At 32.9% G+C, this 24,210-nt stretch overlaps 1 protein-coding gene across 2 annotated transcripts in view; it reads right to left on the bottom strand.

Moving 5' to 3' along the window:
• The window catches only part of ADIPOR2 (adiponectin receptor 2), a 58,818-nt gene that overhangs the window by 11,870 nt on the left and 22,738 nt on the right, over positions 1 to 24,210 (bottom strand). For both annotated transcript variants that reach the window (XM_074269390.1, XM_074269389.1), the window contains exons 2-4: positions 21,625 to 21,883; positions 14,202 to 14,321; positions 4,070 to 4,241 (exon numbers count right to left, since the gene is read on the bottom strand). In XM_074269390.1, the coding sequence (XP_074125491.1) occupies positions 4,070 to 4,241; positions 14,202 to 14,321; positions 21,625 to 21,798 (466 nt within the window). In that variant the 5' untranslated portion in view covers positions 21,799 to 21,883. The remainder of the gene's footprint in view (positions 1 to 4,069; positions 4,242 to 14,201; positions 14,322 to 21,624; positions 21,884 to 24,210) is intronic.

Below are 24,210 nucleotides of genomic sequence, written 5' to 3'. Positions count from 1 at the left end.
AAATTCAGAAAACATTCCCAAGGATTTAAAATTAATCCCTAAAATCAGGTTGCCTATCATCTGTGAAATAAAAATTTCCATTTTAGCTATACTCAAAACATATTTCAATCAGTGAGCCAACAAGATGTCTCCTGGAGTGTACTTTTTCTTGTCTAAAAGCATCATTGTACATACAAACAAGAGGGCAAAAGAATGAACTGTGTTGGGGGAGGGGAGATTGGGATGAGATTTCTTTAAATATTTTTTTAAATTTGAGCTGAAAAGAAAGGAGATGGGAGGAGAGAATTCCATATACAAAAAACACAAAAAGTAGACTACAAATGATACCTTGAATTATCATTTTAGAGTTTACTTTTAAATATATATTACATATATAAAATAAATTCCACCCTTACTTTCAAAAGTGTCCTGTTTGTCTGTACTACCATCTGAACTCCCTTCTGTTCTCTTCTAAGCAAATGATTCAATATGCTATTTTTTTTCTTCTCTTTTGCTAACCCCTCTCTCCTCTACCACAAACTAAAAATGGAACAAAAAGAAAAAGCACACTTGTATCAAATAAGCATAGCCGAACAAAATACATAGTGGTCATGTCCAGGTCATGTCTCTCTAAAAAAGGGGGAATATGCTTCATCATAGATATTATGTGAAAGTGTTTAACACAATGGCACAATGTAAGCACTATTTAAATATTATTGGTATTTTTGTTGTAACAGTTTACTGGAGAAAGACAACATATTAAAAGAAACTGAAAAATAAAGGAGAAAAAAAAAAAAAGCTAAAAAAGGTACTAATGCAAGGCCATAACAAAATCCAAAAAGTAAAAAATGGCTATCTTGGGTCCTTTTTTTCCCCCCCAAAAAAATGGAAGTTCCAAGAAGAATTCAGCAATAGGGAAAGGTGCTGTAGGGGAGGAAAAAGAATATTATATTTTTGTGTTTGTATATCAAAGTTACTTATCAACCTTGGTCTTTTCATCAGAAATGCTTAAAAATTTAAAAATTTTAAAAATATTTAAAAATCTTCTTTCATTTAAGATCCATTTTCCCCCCCTTAGTAGGATTATACTCAGCTCTTCAGGGTAAAGTTATTCTTAGAAGGAAGCATTTCTCTTTTACCTTTTCTAATATTATATTTCAAGATCTCCTCTTATTTATCACAGTAGCTATCAGGACTTATATGATCCCTGACACTTAAACTTCCTTCTGGATCCGTGCATTATTTCTTCTTTTAAGATCAGCATTCTTTATATACATTATGAGAGGTCATCAATGGATTCTTTTTATTTTTACTTTTCCCTCTGGTTCTAATAGATATAGATAGTTCTTGTGATTTCTTGAAATAAACTGTTCAGGTGTTTTTTTTGTTTTTTAAAAGGTAAACCATGGTTTCTAACAGGGTCATCTTATGTTTATTTGTCCTTCCAGTCTTTGTTCCTGATTTAGAGCTTTTGCCAGGACCAGATCTTGTCTCCTACTGAGCTTCTGGGCTCATTCTCATTCTTGGTCACCTGGGTTCTGCCCTATCATCCTCTCTCCATCTCACCCAGAGATCTCTGAAGTTCAGAATGTCAGGGCTTCAGAAGACTCAATATCTCAAGATACAGGTGGGGGACCTTAAGTTCTTAGGCAGAGACTGAACACTGCTATTCTATAGTGAAGTCACTGCTGTTCCCTGAGGCTTTCAAGATCCCTACCTAACAGCCTTCTTTAAGGATTTTTCTGATCTTTCTGTATGAGAACATGGAGCTTTAAAAGTGTTTCTGGGCCATTTCTGACTATATTGGAAGGCTACCAGTTAATTTGTTTATACTAACTGGGAGCTGTGCTGGTGGTTCCTCTTCTTATTATATATGAGCTTCTAGCTCAAGTTTTTGTGCAGTTCTACTGTGGTTGCTGCAGTTTCTCTTCAGGTTTCTTAATTATTTTTCAATCATGTAACCAATGAAGTAGGCAATTCTTAGCTAGAAGTTTAGTAATGTGATTTCACTGGTGAATGGAAACTATATGGATATGTACGGGCTCTCTCCACCAATTCAGATCAGCAACTCGTATACAATGGAACTTTGAGAAGTTTATATGACTTGTTCATAACTAGGCATTCAGTATATGTCAGGAACTATACTTTAAAAATCAGGTCTTCCCCATATATGCAAAAATGTTTGTGGCAGCCCTTTTTGTAGTGGCAAGAAAGTGGAAACTGAATAGATGCCCATCAGTTGGAGAATGGCTGAATAAGTTATAGTATATCAATGTTATGGAATATTATTGTTCTATAAGAAATAATCAGCAGGATGATCTTCGAAAGGCCTGGAGAGACTTACATCAATTGATGCTAAGTGAAATGAGAAGAACCAGGAGATCATTATATATGGCAACAAGATTTATACCATGATCAATTTGGATGGTCATGACTCTTTCCAACAATGAGATGACTGAGGCCAGTTCCAATAATCTTGTGATGAAGAGAGTCATTTACACCCAGAAAGAGGACTGTGGGAACTAAATGTAGATTACAACATAGCATTTTCACTCTTTTTATTGTTTGCTTGCATTTTGTTTTCTCATTTTTTGTCCTTTTTGATCTGATTTTTCTTGTGTAGCAAAATTATTGTATAAATATACATATTTATACAATATATTTATATTGGATTTAACATTTATTTTAATATGTTTAACATATATTGGATTATTTGCCATCTAGGGAAGGAGTGGGGGGAAGGAGGGAAAAATTTGGAACACAAGGTTTTGTAAGGGTCAATGTTGAAAAATTGTCCATGCCTATGTTTTGAAAATAAAGTTTTAATTTAAGAAAATAGAAAAATAAATAATAATCAGGTCATCTTTTTTCCTTAACTAGCATTTATCTGAAATATCACATACAGTTCCTCTTAGAGAGGCTATATATTTTGGGGAAAGTACATAGTAAAATAGTATATCAAAAGATCTTCTTTACATGCATCTTGACTCTGAAGAGATAACAGACTAAAAGTACATAGTTAGACATGCATTTCTTGATATGGCTGATTTATCTAGTTTGACTTGTTGGGGCAGGCATTAATACACAGTGGCAGAGATGCAGAAAACAATATCAATAAAACAATTTAAATCAATAAAACATTAAAAATATAGAAGAGAAAACAAAAACTTAAGGAAACACAATCAACAATTTTGTTGCTATTTTGTCACATAAAATATATAAATTATTGAAGCTTTATATTCTTTATAGTTTCCTTCTATTTTTAGAGTTATCTCTGTTAATAATATATCTGTTTGTATGTTGAGCTTTCATTGAGGTTTTGTCTTTTCCGTTTGATATTCTTATTTCAAGCCTCTACTATATTCCCATATCATTTCTTGTCCCTCTTCATGTTGTTCTGCAAGGCTGCCTTAACCTTACATGGTTTGCCCCTCCTAGGTCCTGCCTGAAAAATCTTTAGGGAGAGATAAAATTGACCTCAGATGAGATTCAGACCCCTTTTCTTCAGGCTTAATGTTGCCCATAATGGTAGCCCTCTGGATTCCTCACTCCTTTGGTGTCCTTTTCTTAATGGGTGAACACAAGTCTGAAGTGCTGAGGCAATTATGGTGAATCCCTCTTTGCAGCAGGCCCCACTTAAAAGTTAGTATATTTTCAAGTGAATCTAATTCCAGCATCTCTCTTCTCTTTTCTTTCATGTTACTGAAAAAAATTCAGTGTATGCCACTCTTGATGAGGATGAAAAAGTTTGGTCAGCGGATAAATACAGTAGGCTTGGCCTCTATCCTAAATTTAGGCTCCCATGAGCCTGATAACTTGCTTATAATTCTGCCACAGGCACACGGAAAAGGAGCACTGAATAAACATTAAAGTTCTCTGGTGCTAATTCAAAAACCAATGTGTGTAACAGAACTTTCCGGATTTCATATATAATCTTTGTTTTTGTTCTTGTTTGTATTAAATGTTTATGTTTGCCCATGATTAAATTTATAATAAAAAGTAAAGAGTCTCCTTTTCCCCTTTATACTTCTCCCTATCCTTAAATTCACAAAAATAAAAAGGCATACATATTATAGTTCAACACAAATACCTAAGAGATGTGTCCAGATGTTGCCCGTCTCTGTGTGTATTCTGAAGATGCTCTTGAAACAGGCCCGGAAAGAAGGCATAGGAGGCCTGTGCCCATGCAAAAGGAAATCGTTGTCTTTTAGCCAGTCAGGAAGTACATCATGAGGAATAACCCTCCATCGGCCTTCCCATACCTGTAAGGAAAATACTTGTTAAATAGGTTGTATGTGAAATCTATCAATTAGAACATGCTGGTTCCAACAATAATACTCTCATTAAAGGAAATCTAATATATTTAGAACCTACTATGTGCCAGGAACTATGCTAAGCACTTTACAATTATCTCAACTGATCCTCACAACAATCCTAGGATATAGGTGCTATATCCCTCATTTTACAGATGAGAAAACCAAGGCAAATGGCGGTTAAGTAAGTTGCCCAGAATTAATAAGAGCCTGAGGCCAGATTTGATCTTAGATTTTCCTGACATCAGGTTAGGAGCTCTATTCACTAGTTATACCTTTAAGGTCTCTAAGATGAATTTCAAATATTCAAATATTCAAGAATTATCTTCTTAGGAAAGAGAAATCAAACTCCAATTAATTTGGTCAAAGGTAGGTAATGTTTCTTTCCTTACAGAAAATAAACTATACTATACTGCAACATTTCTTCAGAATAATTTATTAAAACATACCACAGTTGATTTTAATGATCAAATCACATCCAGGTGTGAGGTAAGTTCTTTCCTCAGCTGGTGAAGGAGAGGAATCCAAACCTTAAAACTAGAACCCTAGCACTCATAGAATACAAGGTAAACTGTTTGTCTTCATCATACAAGCCACTGGTCTATGAACCTCCTACCTGACAAAAAGCAGCCTCAAAGAGAATTACTGTCCTCCAAATTCATAGAGTAGCAACTAAGAAAGTCACTCAGCCAGATCTCCAAATTATGTGGCTAAGGCTAGAAAGATGATTCATTACTCACTTCCTCTAATCAAGAGGGAGAGAGGAGAGAGAGAGACAGAGAGAGGCAGAGAGAGAGAGAAACAGAGACAGAAACAGACAATTAATGAACTGCAGTTAACTGCATCTAAATCAAAGAAAGAAAACAGAATCCCCAGTAAGGTAAATCCTGATTGCTGTCCCTCCATAACTAGTATCCTGCTCAGGAACTTCTAGGGGCAATTGCCATTGAGAATTGGGGGTGAGGAGAAAGGAATATGATAATTTGGAGAAATGACTGAACCATGGGTTTGACGAAAGGAGGAACGGTAGGATTTGGTATACATAATAAGTTTGGCACTGCTTCTTTCCAATATTGATTCTCTCAAGAATTGAAAGACACAAGAGAAAAAGGGAAAATGGATATGTGATACTAGCTAAATTAATTTGTGAATATGGTTACGTATACCAAACTACCAATGAGAAACTTAAGGGTATAAGAAAAAAACCTAAAAAACTTATTTGAAGGAACAAAAGATCTAGAATCCCAAGAGAAATAACCAAAAAAAAAAATCCACAAAACACTTCCAGACCTCAAATTATTACAGTAGTAAATATCTAAATTATGTTGAACAATAAGCTAAAATAGAAAAACTCGTTATCTAAACAGACTAGTGTTAGGATTCTTACAAGGTGCTAAGTCACTGGAATGATAGAGACAATAATTATCTAATTTATCATGGTTCAATATGATTTATCTGATCCTACAAGAAGATGTTATGAGCCATAACTTGAGACAAGGTAATGTACTTAGTTCACACCTTTAAAGGAGTTCACTCATTGGTTCACACATTATTAGACTTCACATGTTTAGAGAGCATATATAAGGAGGAAGGGAAAAGCCTGCTGATGGACTTGGGGAGATTCACAACTAGGATTGACTTCCAGGAGATTCACTAGCCCATAGAAACCCACAATCCCATATTCTTGGAAGCAAAGTCTGATTCATTCCCACTTCTACCTTTGTGCCAGCTGGAGACATTGGGAAGAAAAGAGGCTGAAGCTGGCAGAGACAAAGGACTAGCAACAAGAGCTCTTGGGAACCAAGAAGAGAGGAAGGCCTCCAGAAAACTACCTGAGCCCCAAGTGAAGGACATACGATTTTGGAAGAGACAATAAAGGATTTGGACTTTAACTCCTGGCTGCATTTTGAGGTGATTATTGAAATTGAACTGAAACTAAGGCTGCTCCCAGAAGCTCCCCAAGAAACCTGTATGCAGAGAATGATTATAATTTAGAGAAAAAGAACATTACAGACTAGAAAAGAATAACAAAATAACTCGATAATTCAGTACTTGACAAAATAATGAACATAAATTAATTAGGGAAGAACTCCCTACTTGACCAGAAGAGCTGGGAAAACAAGAAAGCAAATGAGCAAAAATTAGGCTTTTATCAACCTTTTACACTATATGTTAATAATTTCAAAATGGATATTAAAAGTCAGATTATAAAAAATTAGAAGAAAACAGGTAATTCATAATTGAACATATCCTAAATTTGAAGCAAATACAAAGTACAAAACTGAATGGACTGACTTCCTCAAAACTGGGTTTCTGAAGAAGGGTAAGAGAAGGGGTAAACAAAAAATTATGAAAAGTATAGAAGAAAGATGAAAAGGTAATTAACAGCTTGGAAGAATAAAGTACAATTGAAGCAGCAAATTTTCACTAAAAAATGGAATTGACTGAATAGAAGCTAAAGAAATATCAAGAAATATTAAAATTTAAAAAAAAAAAAGTAGAAAATTAGACATTGTAATGTATACAAGAAAAAAAAAAAAAAAAAAAAAAAAAACCTAACCTGGGAAACAGATCAAAGATCATTTAAGAGCCAGAACCTTTACTGAACTCCCACCCACTTGTCATAAAATTTGTTATAAGGATCAGCACTTTAGAAGGAAAGGGGAAAAGAAGAAGAGGGGAAAAGATATGTTAAGAAATGTAGGTGATGATAAAACAAAAGACAAATAGATAGAGAGAAAAGAGTGGAAAGATCACAGATTATACAACTAAAGGGCCTTGGTTCTCTGAATCTTATCTGACTTAGGTGAATCTGTGGGACAGTGGGACATTAAGCTTTCCTCAACTGTACTTTTCTTTATCTATAAAATAAATTTGTGGAATAGAACATGGTACAGTAGAAAAGATCTCTGGATTTGGGGGTCAAAGGACTTGTTTTAGGTCCTCAATCACTTCACTTCCCCTCTCTGCCTCAATTTCTTCCTTTGTAAGACTTTGAAATGAGATCCTTTATGTAAAATGATAAATTCTTCCCAAAAGTTCTCTACCACATCTTTTGCAACAGATGTTGATACACAAAGACAAATATCTTCTTGATATTCTTTTTGTTCATCTTTAACACAAACAAAGCAAAAGTTTCCAAGAAATGATATAACAAAACTAGTTCCTTCACTGTCTAAACGAAATCAATGAGCCATCATTCCATTTATCTACAATGCCCTTATTTCCTATATCTTCACTCATCTCTAGAATCTGAATTCAGATAAGAATCAGTTCATCCTGAGATTTGTCACTCATGGGATCATTGATACATTTAAAGATCCAATATTCAAGTTAAGATTTAGAGACTGTTTAAAAGAAATTCTTAGAACCTTTCCTCAACTCCCACACAAACCCTGCTAACACACACACACACACACACACACACACACACACACACACACACACACACACACACACTTCATTTTACATAGCTCTGACACTACTACTGAAGAAACAAAAGGAAGACTTTACAGTACTGAAAGGCATCTGAGTTTTTAACAGGGTTTATGGTCAAATAATTTTCCATCTACCAGAAACTCTGTAAAACAATGGGGGTCTCCTTCTTTGGCTAAGCAACATCTCAAAGAAGCAGATATAATCTGCCACCAAGATCATATTCTTATATTGATTCGTATTAGGAAAGCTACATACAGTTTTTCATTCAGTACATGAAAAAATCTTACAAGATGCTGTTATGGCTACTACAGACAGATCTACTATAATGATGTATAGATTCCTTAAAAGCACCATGCTATGCAAAATAAACTACAAGCCTTATGGGACAAAAATAAGATTAGGTGTATTACATTCAAAAACTTCATTAGTGACATATAGTAACACAATAAAAATGACAACACAATTTTTACATAAGCTAAATAGTTTAGAAAAATATTCATGAACACAACAATAAATAATTCAGTGTCTGTACTCTTGGGCTACTGCTTAGCCTATGCTACAGGAGGGAGTACAGCACCCGAGAGAGCTGCAACAAGAGGAAGAAAGAAGTGTGAGTGATAAGTCCTATCTACCCATATATATATATATAAACTATGACATTTGACATTTAAAGACCTGAAATTTGTTTATGGAAGTAGAGATTAGAATAGTTGCAATCTGTGCTTATTGTGAATCTTTAGGGATAAAGTTGCACAAACAAAAAACTCATGTTTTGTTCAAATTATTTCATACTATATCAATTAAGTTGGAATAAATGTGCATTTTCAAAACAAGTGTTAAAGCAGAACTGAATATATCATTTTCTTGCAAGTAAACATTTCTGTCATTTTATTTTTCTCAAAGATTTTCTCCCACTCCCACACCCTCACCCACATATTGAATAGGTATCTAAAATATCTGGTAAAACAAATTAGTCAAGTCCAAAATTTACATCTTATTCTGAATTTTAAGCCTATTACCTCTCTGGCAGAAGAAAGAAAGCTTAGTTCATCTTCAGTGGTTTAGAACTATGTTGTCATTCATTCAAGAATCGAGTTGTAAAGTTTTTCAAAGTTGTTTTTCTTTATGTTGTCATTATTACATTTCTCTCATATTAGGTTATTTTAATAGTCTGTATTCTTCTTTTGTTATTGAGTATTTTATTTCCCCTTCAAATACTATGAATTTTTTTCACTTTTTATAATTTTCCCCTCTTTAAAAAGAATGAGATTAAGCTTTTTGTTTTATTAATCAGCTTCTAGATTTATTAATTTAGTGGGGTTTTTCTTTCAGTGTTTCAATATACTTTAATTCTCCAGAATTTCTACCCTTTTTTGTTTAGCTAGATCTGTGATTTATTCTAGTTTACTTTCATGCCCAATGCATTCATTATTTTTCTACTCTTTTGCTAATCAAAGTGTTTAGATACAGAATATCCCCAGTGCTTTTGCTGTAACAGTTTTAGTATATTGACTGTTATAATTTTCTTTTATGAACCTTTTTTTTTACTATTTCTTCAATTTGATTTTAAAATGGTTAGAATTCAGTTAATTTTTTTCATGTCTTCAAAAGCCCTTAATGAATATTTTTTAGTACATTGTAAACATCAGAAAGTGATGTGTCTAGTATTTGTCTTGTCTTATTTTTGATGTTTTTATGCCCAAAACATGACTAACTGCTATTAAAAATGTCATATATGTTAATATGTAAATTCCCATTCAGTAAGTGCAAGAGATCGATCATCTGTAATTTTCTTAAAATTCTGCTTAAGTTATTAACTTATTTTCTTGTTTCTATTTGGTTAAATTTGTGAATTACAACATGGGGGGAGATTACAAATTCCATTAACTTGTTTTATCTTAAATTAAGTATTATGGAGAAATGATGACAAAAATGTAGCTATTAACTAGGTAAGAAGTGAAATCTGGATTTTTCCAATTTCTATTATTAGTTATTTATAATGTTCTTTCCAAAGCATCAATAATTTGTAATTATTTTGAAAAATATTTATTCATATCCTTTAACCATTTATCTACTGAGAAACAACCTTTATTCTTATGGTATTTTCAACTGTCTACAAATTTTGGATGTCAGAACTTAATTAAAAGATATCTGATTTAAAAAACCTCTTATCCTAGCTGTATCAACTTCATTCATGAAAAAGCTTTTCATATTGGTATAATTTAATTATCCATTTTTGCAATTTGCCTCAATTTCTAGTTTAGATAAGAATTTACCTATTTACTGACAGCTGTGAAAGAATTATGATCAGTTTTTAATATTTTTAAATTTTCCTATTTTGTACTCAGTTTGAATTTATTGAGAAATATAGCATAAAATAGTGGTCTAAATGCAATTTTTGCCAGATTTTTCAAGTTTTCCATACAGTTTTTATCAAATGGGAAATTCAATCTTAGACAATTTATATCTTCAAATTTATTCAACATAGTCTGAAACCTAGAAGTGTTATTTCCCATGTATATCTTTTCAGGTTTTTCATTGATGTCTGTTTTGTTGTTTTAACATTCAATTTGCAGATGAACTTTTAAAATACTGTCATTTTTATTTTATTTACAATAACCAACTATAGTCACTAAATACTTAAGTTGGCCTTTATTTCTTAGAAGTATCATGTATAATTTTATCTATATAAGTATCGAATGGGTTTTGGTAGATTAGCTCACAGATATTTTATGCATTTTGAAGTTATTTTAAATGAGATTTCTCTATTACTGACTTCTACATTTTATATTTTGTATTTACATATATATATATATGATATAAATATATTTATAGTACACTTCTATTTATATATTTTTAAATTGTGTTCTGATATTTTACTGTATTAACTATCTCAACTAGTTGTTATACAAATTCCCTAAATTTTTCAAAATTAATCATCATCTTATCATCAAATAGGTAGTTTTGATTCCTTTTTGCCTGTCTTTATATCTTTAATTTCTTCCTCTTGTTTTATTGCTATTGTTAGAATTTCTGGAATAATGCTAAATATAGTGGAGAAAAAGGGCATCTTTGTTTACTCTTATATTAATTAAGAAAGTGTTTTTTCTACTTATTGTTGCTCTTTATCATATTAAGGAAAACATTCCTTATCACATGCTTGCATCTTAATGAAGCCATACTGGTTCTTCACAATCCCTGCTTCCTTTTACAGTATTTACTAACAATTTCTTCAAACTAGAATTTTCACAAGAATGTAAGTCAAACTCACTGGGTTGTAGTTCTCTATAGATTCTGATTTTTTCCCCTTTTTTGATGAAAACAACAGTCATCCTCCTCCAGTAATCTAAGTACTTCTTCCCTTCTTCACTGTCATTCATCACTATGAATGGCTCAGCAATCATTCACATTCATCATTTCTTTCAATATACAAGGATATAATTCATGAAAACCAGATAACTTTATTTTATCAAGACCATTAAATGTTTTCTTGATAACTTCCTTACTAATTTAGCTATAACTTTCTGGTGGGCTGGGAACTACATTTTGTCCTTCTTTGTATCCCCAGAAATTAGCACAGTGCCAGGCACTGATCAACTAGAAGCCATTTTTGTTCTGAAATTTCTAGTGCAATGGTCATTCTCCTTGATAAAAACAGAAGCAAAATTAAGAATTAAGCAGGTCTGTCTTCTGAATGTCACTAGTTAGCATCATTCCATCTACTCTTCTCTTTCCCTGGATGCACCTTCAGAAACACTTTTTGTTGTTAATTTTCCTTGCCAGATTAATTTTACTGAACTTTAGCTCAGATACTATTTTTACAAGACTAATATATTTATGAATGAATAAAAAATAACATTTGTTTGACTTCTATTACTTGCCATGCAATTAATTATGTGGTGGAGAAATAAATACAAAAAGTGAGACAGTTCCTGTCCTCAAGGAAAACGGTATTATAGTACAGGATAACAACACATATAATAGAGTCATGGCCAGTGAAAAGTATTTGAGCCTAAGAAATCAAAAAGCTGAGTAAAGTTATATCAGGCTCAATAGACATTTCCTATCCAGAAACAAAGATAGTATATTGATTTAATCACTGTTCCTTGAACAAGAGGAGGAAAGCTAGAGATGTGTATGTGCATAATGGCCTAGGACTGGACAAATAAGTGTGAGTTATGTGCATTTGCACTAGCTGGCTTCATTAAGATGGCATACCCAAAGGCAGTAATCCAAAACAGAATCAGTTCTTACCCAGAACATGACAGAGGATCATTCTTTATTACCTGCCCTTGCTTCCATCTTTTGTTTATATCTTTTAAAAATCTAACCTGATTTGTAATGACATGAATCTGTATCAATCTCTTGAGGAAATTCAGTTTATTTTTGGTACCTTGTTAATAGTTTCCTTTTGTTTCCTCAGATTTTCATTCTTGAAAAGTTTCTATTCCTCTTGCACTAACTTCTCCTATAGAACTTTAATGCATGAAATCCTGCCTGTCGTTCCTCTGAATTCTGTTTTCCAAAAATCTAGGGCTTATGTCAGCCTATGACTTGCATTTATTTTCTTCTCTATCATAAATTCTTTGCCTATGTTTAAACAACCAACTCTTTTTTTGTCCTATTGCTACAGCACTATTATTCAGTTCAGTATACTACAATTGCCATTTGAAATTTATTCTCCACTCATTTCTAGGTTTAGAATTTCTTAAAGCTAGACAATGATCTCACAGATCATCTAATACAACTGAAATGATTTGTATAAGGTAACTTAATTTATGAGATAATTAAGACTGGAACCCAGGATTACTTTTAGTCTTGTTCTGTCACTACATAGCACTGATTCTCAGTCATAACTTAGAGTTAACAATGTAAATTGTAAACAAATGCTCCATTTACTCCCCCTTCCGGTTAACAATTAGAACTTCACTTATTGTTCTCAGTTAAGCTTAAAAAAAAAAAAAAAAAAAAAAAAAAAAAAAGCAAGACTACTTTCATCTATAATGTCCCAAGTGATCTATAAATTCTTGGTCTCCATAAACTAGATGCTTACTTGCATGATTTTTTTCAGGCTACTAAGTAACCTTAACTTCCTTCTTGAAAAAAGAAATATTTATTGCACGTTATTTGTTACAGGACAGAAATTCCTAAAAAGGAAAGTACTATTTTGCATTCCCTTTCTCTAGTGACAACAGACATTCAAAGCTCCTAATATATATTTAGAAATCCCACCCCACCCTTAAAATTGTTTTTCCAGGATTCTATATAAATAAATCTGAAAGAAAATTTTACGTACTTAAAAAAAAAAAATCCTAAGGACTTAAGTGCTCTTTACTTTTTTTTTAATTAAATATTCTCTCCCTCTCCAGCCTATAAGATAACAAGAAAAAACAAACTTTTGTTACAAGCAAGTACTAAGTGAAGTAAAATAAATTTCTACACTGGCTATATTTAAAAAGAAAAAAGTCTAAGCATCTATACTTGAGTGATCACTAGGCTCAGTAAAGTTTCATTATGAATCCCCTGGAATTATGGTTGGTCATTGTGTTGACTGAGTTCCTAAATGTTTCAAAGATATTTTATAAAACATAGCTCTTACTATATAAATTTTTCTCCTGAGTTTGCTCATTTAACTCTCAGGTCTTTCTAGGTTCTCTTTATCAATTTTTATAATACAATAGTATTCTATAACATTCATATACTTGATTCAGTCATTCCACAATTGATGGGCAGTGATGGATACGGTCTAGATTTAGGTTTATCTTTAAACTCTATTTTCCAGGGCCTTTTTTTAACCACAATGATATGAACAAGTAGATTTCAGAACAACTGATGTCTCAGAATATTTCCGCTAAACAACTTGCCTTTCAATATGATCCTATTTTGGCTATTTTTAGTTATGAAGAAATATTCTCCAAAAAAAGATCTGATAATCAAAAGAACAATAAATGAAACAAAAAGCTTTAGAGACAAGACTCTTGAAGAAAATGATAATCGGGTTAGTTTGGAAATGATGGCCTCTGTTAGCAACTAAACTGAACACCAGCTGGGCATAAAAACAGATGGAAAATTCTATTCAAATAAGAGAAATTCTAGAAAGAATGAAAAACTATTTTCATACCCACATCCTCTGTCAGAACAGATTCTAATGAGCCTCTTGTGTAAGCATTTTAAAGTTCTTTGAGTTCAAACATTATCTACCATTCCAAAATATTTATTTAGTCTTAATTCACTTGCATGCTCATTAATACAGGTGAATAAATATGGAAAAAATTTATTTACAAGTCCAACCTTTAAGAAGGGTGCTAGAGGCAACTGCATATATATTGTACTCTGAAATGGCTTGGTACATTTTCTCTATCAATAAAAACCAAAGATTACCACTAAGGTAAATATAAAAGTTGAGATATTTATTAGTTCTTGACTTAAAATAACAAAAGTAACAGAGATAACAATAAACGTCCATCTTACCTTACATACAAATTCTTCCATTCTTTCCATGGCATGGTGAGCTTGTAAGAGGGGGGACATGCCCATAAATCCCTCATCTTCTTGGGATGGTCCATTGTTGCATTCATGCTCCTCAGACTTCTGCAATCAGAGAAATGTTCCATATAGTTTATTAGTCAGTAACAGAGACTGGAAACAAAATTATATTTAAAAAAACAACATTTTATCTTTATAGGTTAAAAACAATATTTCTACTATGCTCAAAATAAGGTAACAGAAAAGTCCTAAGCCAACAGAAAAATGAAGTAAATTTACTAAGTTTATAGTTTATTAGAATCTTGGTATCTGAAGATTTAAGAAAAAAAAAGTTTTCTTGAATATGAATAAACAAAACGTACAGTTTGGAGTTCTGATAGAAAATTCCTAGGATGTATATTAAGGAACAACAGAAATGGGATTACAAGTCTATAAACAGCAGAGAAATAACTATCCATTGTTTATCTAGAATATAGGAAATTTATAGAAAAGATAAACTTCCTTTAGTGGCTCCTCATACTATTACTAAACTCAAAATGTTCCTGTACAGATAAGTGAGAATTAAATTGTAACATAACATGTTTCTAAGGAAGTTAAATTCTAACAAAGCATGGTTTTTAAAGAGTGTATTTCTATAATTCCTTAGCTCCTGCCAAGAACAAGTATATATATTGGAACTAAACTTCAATAAATTGTTCTGCCAATGTTATGCTACATAATATCAATGAACCTAGATTGATGTAAGTTTATCAACAGAGAAATAATGGGATGAGTTTTCAAAAACTATTGTATTAAAAAAAGGTCTGGAAAGTAGTTTCAATATGCATGAATTATTTTTAGGTAACTATTAAAAAAAATGTTCATTGATTTCTATTTGTAATCTCTCACAAACTACCTATATGCATATTCTCTGGATGTTCCTGTTTCCTCTTTTTTCAATAAACTCTATTATTTCAATTGTCTCCACCTAGTTTCTTTCTTTCTTTCTTTCTTTCTTTCTTTCTTTCTTTCTTTCTTTCTTTCTTTCTTTCTTTCTTTCTTTCTTTCTTTCTTTCTTTCTTTCTTCCTTTCTTCCTTTCTTCCTTTCTTCCTTTCTTCCTTCCTTCCTTCCTTCCTTCCTTCCTTTCTTCCTTTCTTCCTTTCTTCCTTTCTTCCTTTCTTCCTTTCTTCCTTTCTTTCTTTCTTTCTTTCTTTTTTTTTTTTTTTTTCCCTGAGGCTGGGGTTAAAGTGACTAGGAAGAGTTAAGTGTCTGAGACCACATTTGAACTCAGGTCCTCCTGAATTCAGGGCTGGCGCTCTATCCACTGCACCACCTAGCTGCCCCCTTCCACCTAGTTTATTTCAAAGAATCAATCAAAAGACATTTATTAAATGCCTATTATGTGCCAGTCAATGTGCTAACCACTGGGGATAATATTTGGAGGATCTTGTTTTTGTGGTGGCAAAGAACTAGAAATTGAGGGCTGCTCATGGCTGAAGAAGTGGTATATGACTGTGATGGAATATAAGAAATGATGAGCAAGATGGTTTCGGAAAAATCTGGGAAGACTTATATGAACTGATGCAAAATAAAATGAGCAAAATCAGAACACTGTACACAATTACAACATTATTGTAATGATGATCAACTATGAAATCCTTAGCTATTTTTGATCAATACAATGATGCAAAACAATGCAAAAGACTTTATTATGAAAAATACTATTCACCTCCAGAGAGAGGATTCTTGAATAAAGATTGAAGCATAATGCTTTTCTTTTTTTTCTTGGTTTGTTTTTTTTGTTTGTTTGTTTTGTTTTTTTAACAATATGACTATTAAGGAAATTATGTTTCACATGAATTTACATGTATCACATTGCTTCCTTCTCAATAAGCTGTGGAAAACATTTGGAATTCAAAAAATTTTAAGTAAGGTAAAAAAATTGTTTAATAAATACTAAAAACAATACAAACATGGGAGATGCAAAATATTTTCTTTGATTGGTAACAAGTAACCATCAATGAAATATGTTATTACCTATTATAAGAATTATAAGTAGGCATTCCAATCTCTTCCTCTGCCATCATCCCCTGGAACTCTCTCTCTCTCCCCTGAAGAGCAATAAATCTAAATCTTCCTCAGGTAGCTCAGCATCTCAGTACTCCCTTCTATATCAACTTCCTTTCTTTCATCTTCAGGAACTTTTCCAATGATGCTAATGATTCTTGTCCTCCTGGGCTATCAATCTCTTCAAATCCTAATTTTCTACTTCTTTCTCAGCAATCCATCAAAATATTCTACCTTCCTGTTTCTCCATATCCTCCAATTTCTAAGCCTAATCAAAACTCTTATATTTAATTATATATACTTTCCTCAGGAGAATAGCACTTGGTAAGTTGAGGAATGATGACTTTCATTTTGCCTCTATATACCAGTTGGCTAGCATACTGCTTACCACAAAGTAGGTGTTTAGTAAATAAATGTTTATTGAATGAAATCACTTATCCTCATTTCTAGGTTTCTCCCAGTTCATTTCCTCTACTATGGCCTCAGAATAATAAAGACTTAAAATTGAAAAGAACCTAAGAGGTGATCTTGCCTAATAGATGCTTAATTCTTCATTACAATTTAAACATATACAGACTGCTTTTTTTTGTGAAGGGAATTCAATACCTTCTGAGATAGGCAATTCCATTTTTTACTTGTTCGGAATTTTTCCTAACCTCATCTTCTCTTCAACTTCTACTCATTACTCCAAGTTGTATCTTCTACACCAAATCAGAACAAGTTTAATCCCTTTCCCACATGATAACCCTTTAAATATTTAAAGATAGCTATCATAAAAAAGATAACATTAAGAAAATTTCCCCAAGAACATAAAGGCAAAAAGTCAACATACCTAGTAATTTAGATTCCTTTATGGAAATATTTTTAGACTGTGGGCATGATTCCCACTGGCCAGTATCTATAAAACTGAAAAGACATAGTTAAATGTCCCAGTACTTCATCTTCTTTTTCTAATTCTACAGAGATTAGCTAAAGCAAACACAAGTTGATCTCTTGGCTTAAAAATCTGAGGGCCAAGTGAGTTAACATTTTCCTTTATCAATTTTATCTCCAATACTATATCCAATATTCAAGAAAATTGACAGTTTTTTAATAAGGCAGAAATGTTTTTGAAAGGATGGGTATAAACCAAATCTTGTTTTAAATAAGAACAATTATTTCAACTTAGTTCAGTAAATATGTTGAATTGAGCATTCAAAAGAAGAAACAATTTGATATAGTGGAGTCATCCTTTAAGGCCTGGGAGTTCAAGACCTATCTCTAACAATGTGTCACTCTTTGGGACATAATAATATAGTTTCTTACTGCTTTAAGCAACTCTCTAAGATTATATGTTGCAGAGAGGAGGTGCCAACATGCTTAAATAGAAGGAAATCTGCTGCTCACCTAGATGTGCCTTATGCCAACAAAATAATGGGTTGGTTCTCTATTCTTATTACATTATAGTTTAGCATGTAGAACAACAAAAATAAAATCTTGAAGGAATTTATGATATAGGAAAGATAAAACATGCTACAAAAAACTAAAATATTAATTACAATGGAATAAACATAAGAGAAAAGATCAATCAAGCAAAATGAGAATATCAAGATGGATAAAATTCTGGCTGAGAATCCAAGATTATCCTCCCAGTACTTTCTACATAAAATGAGAGTTAAGCTATATGATCTTTAATGTTCCTTCCAGCTATAAAGTTTTCCATTTCATTGAAAAACAAACCAAGTATAGGTCTGCCTTATGAGTAATCACACCCTTATTCCTCTTCTTCAATCTTCCCTAAAAATGCAAACTAGGAGATTTTAGCAGCACCTCAAACTCAACAGGTTTGGCCCAACAGGGCCAAAATAGAACATATTATCTTTCCCCCAAACTACTACTTCTTTCCAATTACACCAGTAATTCAGGTTCTTAAAAACTCAAGTATCATCCTCAACTTTTTAGTAAGTCACCCCCATAAATCTAATCTGTTATCAAGTCTTACAATTTTACCTTCACATCTCTTTACATACAACCCTTTCACCACACACTCAACTACCACATTGAGCATTTATCACTTCACTACTAGATTATTGCAATAATCAGCTGCCAAAGTGATTTTTCCCAATGCACAGAACTATCTCCCCACCACCATCCAAACACCTCACCCCAGCCCCCATGGCTCCTTATTACTTCCAGGACAAATTATTAAGTTCTCTAGTTGGCATTTATATTCCTTTACAACCTGGCTCCTTCCTACCTTTACATTCTTGTTGTACTCTCCTTTCTACTTGCTGTTCTTCACATACAATATCCCACTGTCTAAATACCTTTGCACTAACTGCTCCCATTCCTGGCACATTCTGTATCCCCTATGTTTCCCTGGCTTCCTTCAGATTCAGCCTAGGTCCTACTTTTTGTAGGAGGCCTTTCTTAATTGTTCCTTTCCCCTCCACCCCACTCTGTGGAATGCTCTGTGCTCGTGCCTTCTCCTCAAAGATCACCTTTCATCTATTCTCTACATATCTTTTCGTGTTTATCTCCCTCTTTAGAATGTGAGATCCTTAAAGAAAAGGACTATTTTTATCTTTCTTTGCATTTTCTGTTCTTAACACAATACCTGGCACATAGTATGTACATAATATTTGTTCACCAACTAATTGACCATGAGTCTCTAGCCTCCAATCTCTCCCATTCATTTTTCATACAGCTGTCAAACTGATATTTAATTGCTAAAAAGGGTTCATAAGTCTACTCTAGGTTACAAGTCATTTAAAATGCTGATAGTTAAGCTAAAAGTTTACCACTGGAATTCTGAGACAAAGCAAATGATAGTTCCACTAAAAGAAACAAGAGAAATCTGAAAGGAAAGTGTTTTTAGGGGTAAAGTTAACTTTTGAACATGTGGAATTTGGGATATTTGATAAGATATTCAAAGAAAGATGTCCCATAGGCAACTGGAAAAGAAAAGCTGGAGATTAGGAGAAGTCCAAGCTAGAGATATGGATTTGGAAAAGTGATTACTGAAGCCAATCAAGTATGATGACCAAAGGATAATATATAAAGAAAGAAGAGAAAAAGACCAAGGAAAATACCTACCTGAATGGGTTGGAAAGAGGAGAAGAATCAGAGAGACAGGAGAAACAATAGAAAGTGAAGTTACTGAGTTCAAAGAGGAGAAAGAGACTAACAGGAAGGAATTGCCAACGAATAACAGGGGGGGGAAATGATACAGATGATCAGTCAGTAAAAATTATAGGATGAAAGTTGAAGACAGTTTGTAGAGCTGGGGAAAACTTGGAAAGGGAATCAATGAAAACAAAGTAAAAAGATTACACCCAGCTGAAGTTATATACCATAAATCTGAAGTGGGTTAAATTAGTCCAATTTTGTGATTTTATCCAAAAAGGATTTTCTACTAAGACTTAGCATGTGGAATGGGGAGAATGAACAGTGTAGTTTACATGGGTTGAAGATCAGTAGGTTAAAAACAAAGCAAAATCAAGGAAATGAGGGCGTAAGTGGTGAAACATTAAAGTAACCATCAAGAGATTTAGTAGATCCAGAAATTGAAGACAAGTGAAGCCAGAATGAGTAAGATATCCACTGGGTAATTGCAGATGAGTCAAAGGATAAGAGATCTCAAAGAACAGGTTTAGTATAAAAAAGATACTTACACATGCAGGACCCATAAGCTTAAAGGAAGAACATAGATAACACAATGAACACCACATACTATCTTCCTGATAAATATTTGCTGAATGGTATTTTACTACATACTATAAACCAGTCAAATATAAGCGACAGAATATTTCAGACTGTTTTTAGTTATCAAGTGCCTTTCATTAATGATTCTATGATACTATAATCACCAGCCACCTACAACAGCAAAAGCAACTTTTAGTATAGTTTAATGGAAAAGAACACTGGCCTAGAGGTTTAGAGATCTGAGTTGTTCTATTATGTGCTGTAAAGCAAGTTACTTGGCTTCTGTTTCTTCATTGGTGAAATGGAGAATAGTATGCATAGGCATACTTTGTAGGCACTTAATATTTAATGATTGAAAGAAATAATTTACATAAAGCACTGGGTTTCTTGAGAGACAACATATAGACATATAGTACTAAAATGGATTTCAACATAGAAATTTTGCTTAAAAGGTAGAAAGAAAAGGAAACTGGTTTTAGCATCAACAGAAACATGTGGAAATTCCAGACTTACTCCTTATTCATTATGACAAAAGGCAAATCATACCACTTCTCTCTATTTGCTCATCTACAAAATATGGGAGAGAACTGAGTTCTCTTCAAGTTCTGAGTGTCTGGTCATCAATATTTAGGTTACAATTGTACTAAAAATGGAACACAAAAATCTTTAAAAATGAATGTTGAAGGGCAGCTAGATGGTGCAATGGATACAGTACCTGCCCTGGAGTCAGAAGGACCTGAGTTCAAATCCGACCTCAGGCACTTAACACTTCTTCCTAGCTGTGTGACCCTGGGCAAGCCAGTTAACCCCAATTGCTTCAACCAAAAAAAAAAAAAAGTTGAAAACTATCTTTGCATGTATTTGGAAAAATAAAATACCATTGAGGTATTTATCCAAAAAAAGATGGATGCCTCCCCTATGAACCAAACAGGAACACTCCAAACAAAATGGACAGTCACTCAGTATGCTACATTTTCAGTGTATACTTTGTTTTTATAGCTAGTATCACTGTTCCTGAGCACACAAATAAAATTAAAGAGATAAACTACCTACAAAATTAACTTCTTCCCACTATTCTCACATTATAACTCTTTGTTTTGTTTGCTCTATATGTGACTTGTTTAAAACTGCTCTTTCCCTTTTATAGACAAAAAGTAAATCTCAAGAAGCAATTCCTTCTGTTTTCCAAATTGTGCTGACACCAAGATATGTCCAGTAAACAAGTTTCAATAGCTAGTACTATCCTCAATTGGCAGTATTTGTTCCAAAAGTCTATTAGGAACTTCATAATCAAAACATAAGCAAGAGAGGAAGGTGGGTTACTGTGAAAAAATTATTAATTATTACAGCCAACTAGCTTTACAATTACATTCTAATCTGTCCTAGATGATCACAATATGAGTTTAAATTCAGTGTTCAACACAATGAACAACCTTGTAATCACCACTTCTACTTGTTATTAAAAAAAAAGTGAAAATATCTCCAAGAAGGAAAACCTACAGAAAACATCATAATTTCCAAGATAATTCACAAGATATTAAACCAAAATCTCCTACCCTGAAAAATGACAATTATTAATGATTTCTTTTATTCAAAGTCATGATCATTTTTAAATGATGATCTTCTAAGATTCCTTATGCCATCTTAATTGCAACTCTTTTGTTATCACCTACTTACTTTTTTGAACTGGGAACAGGGAATAGATGCCACTAAAAGAGGCCCCAGATCTTCTCCTTGGTGGTTATCATTATGACCTTTTCCTGAAACATCAAATTGGTAACCTTTTCTGAGCCGTATAACTGGCTCCGGAGTACTGTTGCACCCCGATACGAGATCTGCTGTTTCGTTCATGGGATACCAAGGTCTTTTTTACAAAGATGTTTCTCCTTCTGTTCCCTCTTCTGGGATGATGTTCTCTCAAAACAGTTGTGTAGCCCTAAGGAAAAGAAAAATTAAATAAAATTTAGAAGTAAAAAAATTTAATTAAAATAAAAAAGGGGAAGGGGAAGGGGAAGATGAAGAGAAAAAGTAAAGGAAGAATTTGAGAAGATTAAAAATGAGAATTTAGTCATAGCATAGTCAACACAGGCATGACAATAAAATCTTAGAATATTCTAGGATAAGTATATTTTACATTTATTTCCTGAATACTTCTGCACTATGGGATAACCAGAAAGGTTCTGGATTTGGGGTCAGGAAACAAATAAGAATTCTCATTAATCATTTGATACTACTAGTGATTTAACTTCCATAAATCTATTTCTTCATATGAAAAAGGAGATGAGGATAAGCATACTTGTGATAATTATATTACAAGGCCAATGAAGGAAAAGTGCTTTGGAAATCTTCAAGTACTACAGAAATACAATTATAATTATTATGAATCACAAAATTATTTTATAATATAATGAATAAATGAAAGTATTTGAGAATTAGTATGTGCCAAGGAATCAGATTGATTCTGAAGATATAAATATAAAACAAAGAATTGCCTGCCCTTAAGGTTACGGTCTAATGAGAGAAATAGTTTCCTTTTCCCTGTGACTGGAGGTCTGGAGGACAGAACTAAATTTCTCCCAAAGCTTTCCTTCAAAAAGGGCAGAAATTGAATTGTCAACTTATTCCACTTCTCATCTGCAGGTCTGGTTAGTTTCAACTCTATACACCAAGATTACCTTGGGCAGAGTAACTCCTAGTGTCTCCTTTTCCTTCCCAGCTTACTAAACTTCTTTTTATTTGTTATCTTCTCCCACTAGACAATAAACTCCTAAAGGGAAGGAAATGTCTTTCTTCATATTCATCCCAGCACTTAGCACAGAGTACATAGTAGACGCTTAATAAATTATCAAGATGAACCGAATATAGAGGGAAATGGTAGCTAAAAGAGATGTTTTATGGGGATGTTGAATAGGATCATAAATAGTAAGAGTAGATATGATAGACCCCATAAAACAAATGCTTCCTGAATGGCCCCATTCAGCAGGGAGTAGGAATAAAAGAACGAGAGGGAAGGAAATGATGACCATTTTTGGAGGAATGGCTAAACAAATTATGGTCCAGTAATTAATTTTCAAAGTGGTATCCTTTGCCCATCAATTAGAGAACAGCTGAACAAGTTGTAATATAAGATGTGATAGAATATTATTATGGCAGTGATGGAATGATGAACAGGATGCTTTCAGAAAAGCCTGGAAAGACTTAAGTGAACTGATACAAAATGAACAGAAGATTGGACACAATAATAGCAATATCATATGTTTTGATTTTGAATAACTTAGCTATACCCAGCAAATGATCTAAGACAATTCTGAAGGATGCATGATGAAAAATAGTATCCAACTCCACAAAAAGAACTGATGGAATCTGAATGCAGATTAAAGCATAATTTTTAAAAACTTTGTCTTTTGTTGTTGTTGTGTCTGTTTTCTTTCACAAAAGGAATCATATTTTGCATGACTGTACATGTATAAGCCTACATCAAATTGCTTACATTCTCAATGAGGGGTGAAGGGAAAAATTTTGAAACTCAAATTTTTAAAGAACAAATGTTTTAAAATTTTACATGTAATGAGAAAAAAAAACTATATTAAAAATTGTCAACCCTGCCTCAAGTCTCTCTCTACTTCAATCCATCCTTTACCCAGCTATCTAATTGATTTTTTAAAATATAGGTACAAACATATAAGCACAATACACAATAAACTCCTGTGATTATTACCTCAAATAGAAATCCTTTCATTGGCATTTAATCTACTCTTCTCCTTGCACTCTACAATCCAACCATGCCAGCCTACTTTGCTGTTGTTCATCATACTCCACACTCCATCTGCTCTCCATCCTTCTCCTTCTCCTAATCTGATTCTTAAGATAAGTCCAAGTATCACCTCTTTCAGAGAGGCCTTTCCTAGTATCTCCCCTCCCCCCAACCAAGTCACTCAGCTAGTGCCCATCACTTTAATGTTCCCTCCCATCTATTCTATATTCTGATTTACATGTTTTCTTCCTCATCAGAATATAAATTCCTTGAAGCCAGAACTTTATTTCTGTCTGTTATCACTCCCTCATCCCCCAACTAGCATGCTAATTAACAAGATCTTAATAAATAAATGCATGTTGGTTGAATGATATACAAATGTAACAGAATATTAATGTATAAAATATGAAGAGAAAGCTGAATACAAACACAGAAAAACTTAAGAGAAATTGAAACAAAGTAAGCAAAATCAGGGAAACAATATATATAAAATCAACCATATTAAATGT

Source organism: Sminthopsis crassicaudata, chromosome 5, assembly GCF_048593235.1.
Source record: "Sminthopsis crassicaudata isolate SCR6 chromosome 5, ASM4859323v1, whole genome shotgun sequence".
Classification (NCBI taxonomy): Eukaryota; Metazoa; Chordata; class Mammalia; order Dasyuromorphia; family Dasyuridae; genus Sminthopsis; species Sminthopsis crassicaudata.
Note: the sequence above shows the minus strand (reverse complement) of the source record. Positions and strands in the feature narration are given on the sequence as shown.